Here is an 11,078-nt window from a genome sequence, read left to right on the forward strand (position 1 = left end):
CTGATGTCTATCCTGATACATGTTAGTATTAGAGTAAGCATTACACTAGGGGAAGCTGTGTGTGTGAGAAGTGCTGCAAGCTTGGCTGTCTTTAACAGAGCAAGTGGTGATTGACATTTATCCCTATCCTGTCTATTACACTGTGCAGTGGCTGCAGTGCTAACGATATGCAACTGTGGTATGACCAGGGCTTCAGCAGCACTGCAGTTCCTGAAACAGCCACTGGTGGCAGAAGAGGGGCTATATCGTCTTTTACTGCTGCTGTTCCATGTAAAAAGAAAAAAATGACATTTTCTTTAAATGGGTTATCCAGTGAAAATCTTTTTCTTTCAAATTAACTGGTGTCAGAAAGTTATATAGATTTGTAATTAACTTCTATTAAAAAATCTCAAGTCTTCCCATACTTATTAGCTCCTGTATGTCCTGCAGGAAATGTTTTATTTTCAGTCTGACACAGTGCTCTCTGCTGACATCTCTGGTCGAGACAGGAACTGTCCAGAGCAGGAGAGGTTTTCTATGGGGATTCATAGAAAACTGAGACAAAGTTCCTGTCTTGGCCAGAGATGTCAGCAGAGAGCATGGTGTCAGACTGAAAATAAAACACTTCCTGCAGGACATACAGCAGCTGATAAGTATGGGAAGACTTTAGATTTTATAATAGAAGTAAATTACAAATCTATATAACTTTCTGATATCCCCTGGATAACCCCTTTAATAAAGTTCCTTTGCAAAGTTATTTAGTACTTTAGTAAAGAAATATAAAAAATATATATATTTTTTAGTCGCCAGAATACTCCATACACAGTGGGTGAGGGCTGTTAACTACAGTTAACACACACTGTCAGTGACCGTGATCCTGGCTGTATAACTCTCTAGATGCCATAGCCATAGAGACCACTGCATCTAGGGAGAGGGACTCCCTCTCTATATCAGGGATGGGGAAGGTTCCCCATCCCTGCTCTATATCATACTGACCGAGTTTTGATCAGTCGGGGTCTCCCTGCTGACACCTTTACCAAACAGGAGAATGAGGGAGAAGCACATTTAGCCCCCTGGCTCACATCCATCTCCATCCTGTGGCTCTATTATAAGCTTATGGGGCTGCTGGATAGAGATGTTTGACAGCAAGGAAGCACAGCATACTATCCTGCATCTCCTCGCTAATTCTGACCATCATTGGGGGTCTCATCACTGAGACCCTGACTAATCAAACCTCTTTTTTTATATATATAGCCAGGATCGGAGGAACCTAGTATCCTGGCCATTTAACTCTATAATAGCTGCTGTCTGTTCAAGGCTAAATAAGTGTATTCCTCACAGTATTCTGTATCCAAGTGCCACAGCAAGTAATGTATTAGGATACAGGGCTATGCTGATACATTAGTAGAAAAAAAACAGTCGAAATCCCTTAGGGTGAATTCACACATGAACCTTGTGATGCAGTTTTGGAGCCAAACACAGAATAGTGGATACAGAAGAGAGGAGAGGTCTCTGACTTTACTTTATACCTTTCTTTGATTTTAGACAATTCCTGGCTCAAAGAATTCCGCAAAAACTGCAGGAGTTTTTTCACACACACGTATATAACAATGTAAGGGTGTGTTCACACTGTCAGGTTTTGGATCATAATTATTGACGCCCAAGTCAGGAAAAAATTGTAGATATATCATAATCCATATAGGAAAGACCGAGATTTCTCTTCTTTTTAAATCTTTTCAAACTCGTTTTTATTCATTGCAATAAAGAAAACCTAAACGTGCGAATGTACCAGCCTAGAAATAAATGAAAGAAAAAAACATCCTAAAAATACATATATATATATATTAAGCATAAGAAAAACTTTATAGCACATACACAGCAGAAATATAATTTATTAAACAAAAGTCAAACCATGCTTTTAAAAAAAAAAAAAAAAAAAATTATATCAGTCATAATAAAGTAATTCATATGAACACCCAGCATGTTACCACTTTGAAACACGGCCTCATACAGCCACCTCAATAATAAATAAATACATACATAAATAAAATATTTGGCTTGCAAGTCATTAAGGTGTTAATTGAATTTTTTGTATAATACTTTGTATCCTATATTGATATGATGTTGTTATTATTATTATTATTATTGTTGTTGTTGTTGTTGTTGTTGTTATTATTATTATTATTATTATTATTATTATTATTGTTTGTTTTTTGTTTCACAATATATCTAGAAAGTAAGAGTTCTGCCCCGTCTGAGACCAGACAGATGAGTTTGCCAGTAATTCTGTATGTGTATATAATTGAGAGTTACTCAAGAGTGTTGCTTTTGCCTCCCTGTGTGACGTCATCATCATCATCATCCTCATCATCCTGCACATGACCTCCCCTGCAGGTCAGACAGCATATAAAGGAGTCCCAGGCACAGCTGCAGTCAGGGGACAAAGCCTTATTGAACGGCACTTATTTCTTGGACTGAACACAGGGAAGAAGCCAGGGACAACTTTTGAGGACAGACACACAGGTTACACATATAGGTGAGTGTCTTATACAATATCCCTTTAATACTTCAATTTAATTGAAATTAATTTCTGAATTCTAAGATTTAAATTCATAACGTTAACATTATATATTAGTCAAATATTTTGCTAAATTCTAAATGTACAATATCTTGAAATTGAATTTTTTTTTAAATTCATTTACTTTTTTAAAAAAAAAATTTTGTATCTTTTTATGCTCATTATAATTAGAAGATTTATGCGCAGTTTCATATAAAACATATAGTATAATAGTACATAGTGATAGGAAGATGAGTTTTGCCAAATGCCAACACGACTCTGCTACATCCGCACTTTAGGAATGTAGGCAGGATTAAAGTTTTCTTGACCGTGGGTTATTAGGAAGATTTTGCTCACAGATGGATTTTGTCCATTTCCATTACGTAGCTGTCCGAGCAATAAAACGCAGTCAGCGAGTCAGCGCTAATCTCCCTATGGCGGGCAGAGACTTGCAGATTCTGCTGGAATGACATGGACTTTCTGATGCAATATAATATAAGGGTTGCAGTGTGCCTGCTCTCCCAGTCCCTAGGCAATATAATCCTCTGAGCGCACACACACACAGGGGTTCTTTACTACTCTGTCCAAATCCCAGGCTTAGTATATATCAGTGTAGCAGAGCTGCCCCATAATGATCCAGGCAATTCTCAACAGTAATGTAAGAAATGATCCATAGCGCCATTCGCTTTAATACATTGTAGAGCTCAGCATATTCAGCTCTGCTACATCTCTACCTGTCCATTTCATTCCGCTTATAATAATGCAATAAACTGCCCTTTATATCCTGATCTCATGTTTCATAGTAAAATGCATCATAAAAGGAAAGCAAGAGCTCAATCCTGGCAGGCGGAGAACCAAATCTGGCTAGGTGGTATCATTCAGTACATGGCTTATGTGGCAGATTTTTATTTTAGGCTTGCTGTGCTTATAAATAGCCTTGGTATAGGCATTTTAGCTCTATTAAGTAGTAGGCGAGCGGGGATGCTCCACTTTGGTTACATACAGTATAGTAGCAAATACGACTCTGCCAGGAGATTATCAATGAATTTCTATGTGGAGGTCACTGTGCCCAGTACAAATATTCATTTGCTTAGTAATGTGCAGTAAGCTGAGATAGGTGGTGCTGTTTGCAGCATGGCTTTAGTAGCACAAGTGTCAGACAATGGGGACCATATAAACAAGCCCCATATGTACTGGATAGTAGACAGTAGACGGGTATTAGGGTTAATATTGGGGTTAACTCTTTTATCATATCTGTGTAGAACCAAAGGGGCTTGGGTACTGTAAAGATAGCTGCAGACCCTATAATATGGCTGTCCAAACTAAGGAGTGCCTGTATGTATCTGTAACATAGTCAATGGTCCTGCCTTATTCCATTCATTACCATTCATTTAACTAGTACCATACCTCGTGCCTATCTAAATTCGTATCTAAATTCACCATTTATGACTTATTAATAGTGTTTACATTTAAAGGGTTGTGCAGGATTACTAAAAAGTTAGTTTATTTCCCCCCTCAGAAACAGTGCCACTCTTGGACAATGGCTATGTCTGGTATTGCCGTTCTGCATTACTACATAGGGTGTACAGTGATATGAATAGTTGGGATCATGGCTTCTCTGTACAGTATGTAGGTGTATGGTCGCCCGTAGGCAGGGAGTGTTTCCATTACATTAGTCACTGTGTTTGGCAGAGCTCCCCGCAGTCTTGTCACTACCTGATACTGCTAATATATCTGCATTATGACCCAGATTGTTGTGTTACGGGCTTCACAATGGTGCACAGCTACTATTGGATTATGTCCATGTCTTTGCTATTTTTACTCTACTCTGTCCTGGTGCCAGAATGTTATAAAACAATGATTTTGTGCCTAAGAAAAACAATATATATATATATGTTGTGTACTGATGTTGTGGTGTTTTCTTTCCCGCAGTCATGGCTCTCCGTGGATGTCTTATTCTGTTTTTCCTTGTGATGACAATCAATGTGTGCAGCGGTTACTGGATGGGGAACAGGGACAGGTGAGCTTCCTGCATGAGCGGCTATTACTCACTTACTATGGGTAAAAACACTATCACTTTAAACACTATGGGAGGCATTTATTAAGTCCGGCGTTTTTTACGCCGGACGTAAAAATGCCCCCGCAGCTCCGGCGCTACGGAGATTTATGTAGAGGCGGACTGCCTCTACATAAATCCCGTGCGCGCCGTTGCGCACCGCCGAAAACCTACGCCAGCTGAGGACTGGAGTAGGTTTTCGGCGTACATTTTGGCGGAACGGATGGTAAATCGCGCGGACTCTGAGTCCGTGCCCTCCGTTCCGCCCACTTTCCGCCCCTTTTCCGCCCCCTTTCCGCCCCCTGGCGTACTCGGCGGAAAGTGCTGATTTGCGAATATTTTATTCGCAAATCGGCCATTTGCGTATAAAAAAATACGCAAATCGGCACTTTCCGCCGAAAATCATCCGTTCGCCGGATGTTACATGTGGCCCTATCACTTTAAACATGGTGTAAAGTGAAACTGGCTCAGTTGCCCCAGCAACCAATCAGATTCCACCTTTCATTTTCCAAAGAGTCTGTGAGGAATGAAAGGTGGAATCTGATTGGTTGCTAGGGGCAACTGAGCCAGTTTCACTTTACACCATGTCTGATAAATCTCCCCCTATGTGGCTGCATTGTTGTTGGCCATAGGCAGTAAATGCGTCTGTAAACCTGCGTGCCACTTTCAGCAATTACTAAATGGCTAAAACTGGTGTTACAAATAATGCAGGTTAACAGCAGGTACTTACTCCATACAGCCAACCGTAACGCAGCCGCAAGGCAATGCTACATATAGCTGACGGCCAAACATTCATCCAACACTGATTCCTCCTGACTAGTGTTGAGCTGAGATGCTGAACTGTTGGGGTTCAGCACAGTTCTCCAGACCTGGAGAAGCTGCATGCCGCCCTAAGGCTGCCAGGAAAACATGGATACAGTCTAGGGCCTATGGCTGCATCCATGTTTCTCAGGACGCCTTAGGGTGGCATGCAGCTTTTCCAGCCACTGGGAGTCAAATGCCAAGCATTCGGGTATGGAGAACTGTGCCGGACCCCAACAGTTCAGCATCTCTCCTTAAACATTACTCCCGTGCCTTCTTTTCCCTGATGTTGGCTGATGGGAACTATATTGGTTGGATGGTCCCCTTAAAATCCGTAGGTTCATCATATAGCATTCCTCTAATGTGTATGGGTACTTTTACAATCAATGTCTATAGATTAGGACTATAACCTATAAACTTTAGATAGCTGTTCATCCAGACACCCCATTAACATGCACAATCATTGGGGGTCTGAACCCCCAGATCGCAACCATCTCATCTCAGAATTTTTGACGTGTTTGTGACATGGACACTACTGCTTACTTGTTCTCGGAGATCTCCTAACCCCTCTAGATACCTAGATCTAGAGCCCTTAGTGATCTTACCTGCTGGAGTATTACTGTAAGTAATGCTGTTTCTTTTCCTATAGACGTATGCCGCCTCCTGTAGAGTCATTCCTGGAGAAGCTAAAAGGTCTTTCAAACCAGAGACTAAAGCGGGACGTAGGAGACAGTGAGAATCATATAACTACTGAGGACGTCTCAATAGAAGATGCGCAGAGTGGACAGAACGCCTTAAGGTAAAGGAACAGGCACCTTCTTTAGAAAGAGACTTGGCTAGCAGGAATAAATTGTAGAAATGTTGTTTAAAGAGATACTCTGGCTATTTGTCATTTACTTTTATTTAAAAATCTCCAGTCTTTCAGTACTTATCAGCTGCTGTATGTCCTGCAGTAAGTGGTGTATTCTCTCCAGTCTGACACAGTGCTCTCTGCTGCCACCTCTGTCTATGTGAGGAACTGTCCAGAGCAGCAGCGGCAAATCCCCATAGAAAACCTCTCCTGCTCTGGACAGTTCCTAACCTGTACAGAGGTGGCAGCAAAGAGCACTGTGTCATACTGGAAAGAATACACCACTTCCTGCAGGACATACAGTAGCTGATAAGTACTGGAATACTTGATTTTTAAACAGTAGTAAACTACAAATCTATATAACTTTCTGACACCACTTGATTTGAAAGAAAGAAAATTTAGCTGGAGTACCTCTTAAAAGATGTTTTATTAAATTACTAAGAAAAGGTCTATCTTATTTTCAAGAAATAGTGCCTTTCCTGTCCACAGGCTGTGTCTGGTATTGCAACTCACTTGAATACAATACCAGACTAGTCTACAGACATTGTTTCTGTAATATAAATCTCATAGAGTGCAGTCTATAGGATCACAGTAAAGTCCATCACCCGCTGCTTTAATACTGTATATATCATTTAAATATTTTTCTCTTATTTGCAGTTCCTTGTTACACTTGAGAGAGAAGCGTTACGCCGCCTCCAGCAGCGCTCGCGGCTGTCACTTGGGCACCTGCCAGATTCAGAACTTAGCCAGCCTGCTTTACCGACTGGGGAACAACAACTACAAAGACGGCTCCAACAGAGACACCAAGGACCCCTTAGGATACGGCCGAAGACGTCGTTCCTTGCTCCGGGAGAGGGAACGGACTGGCTTATCTGAAACATTACTTGCTACTTAGATAAATCTGCACGCTTCCTGCTCACTCCACAAGTCAAAGAAGAAACAATCCCGGTAAATAAGATTACATAGAGCTGAACTTGTGGTCTTTAGGTTATCCTGCGCCAAGCTGGGAGACGTATGCTCCTGGGTGATCGGGCTGCAGGCGACCGGTCACGGATCCTGAAGATTACACAAGCGTCTAGTGATACACTTGCTTTTTAATAGAAGGAACCAAGATTTGTGCGCTGATCCAAGTGTTAGTAAAACCAGCCCCCCCCCCCCCCCCCCTTCCTTATAGAAAACTGAAACTACTATGCCAGGAGTCTGCTTTCCAACAATAATAATGTAATGTGCTTTACAGCTACTGTGTAACTCAGTGTGCCAAGAATAATATTATAAAGTTGTATCTAGAGTGACGTCAATGTCATGCGTGGCAGTTCTTGTGGATGACACAATGGCCGAGGGCTCTCAGCGTGCCTACAGGATGCAGGTGGGGAAGGAAGGGAATTGTTTTGCACTTGTGTACTTCTTCTAGATGTTTACGCGAAGACGAGAGATCATTTCCAAACGTGATATTTCCTCTTCGTCTACCTCTCGGCCGAAGGTCACAAGTGACGAGTATTTTTTCCTTTGCACTACATAGAAGAAAACGGGTAATGGCGGGGGGCCAGAACCATGGGCGGCAGGGTCTTGCTAGTCAGAGCCCTTGCTAAACACGTAGTTCGATGCTAAATCGGAATAATATTTCACAAAAAAAAGAGAATTTTAATGAGAAACAAAAAAAATCTGATCTGAATCAATTTAAAGGGTTGTCTAGAATTAAAAATAGGGTTCACTTTTTTTTTTAACTATGATATCCATATTACAGTTCACTTTTATTCTCTAGGGGTGAATTGCAGTACCTGACGCAGCCTATGAGTAGCGCTATTTCTGGAAAGAAAAGCAGATCTGATCTCTTACTATCCTTCTAAGGTTATTGCACCTTAGGGGGTAATAGAATGGGTCCAGTGGATCCACATCTCTGCTAGCCAGAGATGAAAGCCGTATCCAGCAACACTGGGTGATCACGGGGCCGGGACCCAGAATGGTTTGACCAGTTCACATAACCAGATCAGCTGTTACAAAGTAATAACTCTCAGCATGGCACACCAAGCGTGCCAGGAGTTGAGGCTTTGAAGCAGTTTAAGAGCCACAAGTTGTAGATTACTGTTATGACTTAAATAGGATGTCCGGTGAAAATAATTTTCTTTCAAATCAACTGGTTTCACAAAGTTATATAGATTTGTAATTTACTTCTATTTAACAATTTCAAGTCTTTCAATACTTATCAGCTGCTGAGCAGTAGAGGTTTTCTATGGGATTTGCTACTGCTCTGGACAGTTCCTGTCTCAGACAGAGGTGGCAGCAGAGAGCACTGTGTAAGACTGAAAAGAAAACAAGTCCTGCAGGACATACAGCAGCTAATAAGTATGGGAAGACTGGAGATTTTTTAATAGAAGTAAATTACAAATGTATATAAACTTTCTGAAACCAGTTGATCTGAAAGAAATTTTTTTTTTTGCTGGAGTACCCCTTTTAAGAGGTTATAAAAACATGGCCGCTTTCTTCCAGTGGATGTGTTTTTGCAGCTCACTAAAGTGAATGCAGCTGAATTGTAATACCACTTAACCTGCGCACAGGGGTGGCGCTGTTTTTTCAACAAAGTAGCTGTGCTTTTTCTAATTTTGGATAACCCCTTTCATTTTAAGTAGTCAGATCTATAATAAACACAGCATCTAAAGAAGTACCCCTCGAATTAGACGTTTCCTGCAAGACGTATCCTGATGTATCCACGAGGACAGAGAGATGCGGCCAGCACTGTGTAGTAGATTTCACTGTATTATATGAGACTTTTCTGGTCAGGAATATATTGTAAACTTATCAGAGATGTAAATATATCTATTCACACTTTACAGATATTTATAGTTTTTATGTTTTTTTTGTAAAGTATTTTAAGTTAATATTTCTAAGTTATAAATGGTTGGGAATTGATTTTATAAAGCTAATTTTCATGTGTCCGAATACCAGTATGTATGATGTTCACCCATTAAAAAGGATGTTTATCCAATCCCAAGCGTTGTGTGATGTATACACAATTGTTATATGGAACGTGGAATAATGTATGGATCCTGGGTATTCACTCTGAACCTATTGCACACACAGTCAAGAGATTGAGAAGATTTAAAGGGATTGTCAAGGATTATTAAAACATGGATTTCTTTGAAAAACAGCGTCACCCCTGTCTACAGGTTGTGTGCAGTATTGCAGCTCATTTATCTTAATAGAGCTGCAATATTACACACAACATGTAGACTGGGGTGGTGCTGTTTGTAGAAGAAACCACTATATTTTTTTAATCCTGAGCAACCTCTTTAATAATAGAGATGCCAATTGTAGGCACGCATAGCAAACCATTAGGATATGTATATAGTACCACTTTTAAAGGGGTACTCCGGGCTGGGGGGCTTTTTTTGCCTATGGCTGGGAAGGAGGTGGATGAGGGCAATGACATGCCCTTACCTCCCCGATTCCAGCGCCGTGTCCCGGATCGCGTCGCTCTAGTCTGCGCTGCCCAACCGCTTCCTGGTATCTGCAGGGGCTTGAGGCGTGACGTTTCCAGTCTGCTCAGCCAGTCAATGGCAGAGGAGGGATCCCGCCTCTGCCACTGACTGGCTAAGCAGACTTGAAACGTCACGTCTCAAGCCCACGTCAGTGACCACGAAGCGGCCGGGCAGCGTGGACCAGTGCGATCCGGGACACGGTGCAGGAATGGGGAGGTAAGGGGATGTCATTGCCCTCATCCACCTCCTTCCCAGCCATAGGCAAAAAAAGTCCCCCAGCCCGGAGTTCTCCTTTAAAAAGGTCTTACAATATTTAAAATGACAGCTTTCTTTAACAAACAGCACCACACCTATTCATGGGTTGTGTCTGGGAGTTGAGCTGCAATACCACACTCAACATGTGGACAGAGGTGGCGCTGTTTTTGGAAGCAAGCAGCCATATTGTCCCAGCTATCTACAGCCTCCTTAATATCCTGAGGGTCGTAAAATGAAAAAAAAGTCAAAGTGAACCTTATGACATTATAAAAAAAACATAACCTTGTAGTGGCTAAAGCTTGTTTTACTTTATGGTACACATATTGACTTCACAACCCTCAAATTATAAAAAAAAAACAAAAAACAAAACATTGGGAACAAATTCTTCCTATTTGCCCAAGGATAGCCTATCCTCAGAAAAAGCCATCTGAAGCTGATTAGCGAATGCCAACACCCAGCATCTTGGGGAACAGTATAGAGAGCCATAAAACTCCGCTCCATATATCAGGTATTGATCATGCCAGGTTACTGCAGCTCTCATTCACTTCAAAAATTTTGCCTGAAAAATCTATTTAATTTAGAGGAGAAAATGAATGACTCAACTAAAGCTCATTCAACAGGGGCAACTTAAAGGGGCGCTCCAGTGAAAAAATACTTCAGCCCCCACCTTTGCGATATTACAGACTGGCTAATAGAAGAGGGGTCCTTACTGGAAAACGCACACAGCTCTTGGTAAAACATTATGGAATCCCCACATATTGAGGCCATTAGGGATATGCAAAGATGAAAAGGTGGCTTCCCAGAATTCTCAGCGGAGCAGGAATGGCCTGTAGATTTCCATACGTCTTTATGACACTTTCCTAAAGGAGAATTAGTATCCCTATATAAACGTATGCACTGACTGCTGAGGTTACCTGTACATATGTGGTGAGCTCCCGGTGTGGTGTCGGAGGAGCAGCCAGTCACTTCCTAGGTGGTGAGGTGTGATGACACTCCTGTGGTGGTTGGCCGAGATACAGCCGGACCTCGGAGTGTTACTTCGTGACGCCAGTGCCGGGTAGGCACACAGGTGTGATGGTACCACTGCTTTTGGTTGACAAAACC

General features: G+C 41.6%; 1 protein-coding gene across 1 annotated transcript; it reads left to right on the plus strand.

Moving 5' to 3' along the window:
- Positions 1-2,404: 2,404 nt before the first annotated feature.
- On the plus strand, positions 2,405-8,343 carry LOC138769301 (pro-adrenomedullin-like). The gene is made up of 4 exons (XM_069947686.1): positions 2,405-2,515; positions 4,469-4,556; positions 6,043-6,192; positions 6,901-8,343. Exons 2-4 carry the CDS (start codon positions 4,471-4,473, stop codon positions 7,136-7,138), a joined length of 474 nt encoding a protein of 157 aa, XP_069803787.1. The 5' UTR covers positions 2,405-2,515; positions 4,469-4,470; the 3' UTR covers positions 7,139-8,343.
- Positions 8,344-11,078: the final 2,735 nt, after the last annotated feature.

The sequence above is a fragment of the Dendropsophus ebraccatus genome, chromosome 12, assembly GCF_027789765.1.
Source record: "Dendropsophus ebraccatus isolate aDenEbr1 chromosome 12, aDenEbr1.pat, whole genome shotgun sequence".
NCBI classification, from domain to species: Eukaryota; Metazoa; Chordata; class Amphibia; order Anura; family Hylidae; genus Dendropsophus; species Dendropsophus ebraccatus.

Coding starts and splice junctions, on each gene's coding strand:
- LOC138769301 (XM_069947686.1), top strand. CDS start 4,471: ATGGCTCTCCGTGGATGTCTTATTCTGTTTTTCCTTGTGATGACAATC. Junction 4,557..6,042: donor TGGATGGGGAACAGGGACAG/GTGAGCTTCCTG, acceptor CTTTTCCTATAG/ACGTATGCCGCCTCCTGTAG. Junction 6,193..6,900: donor AGTGGACAGAACGCCTTAAG/GTAAAGGAACAG, acceptor TCTTATTTGCAG/TTCCTTGTTACACTTGAGAG.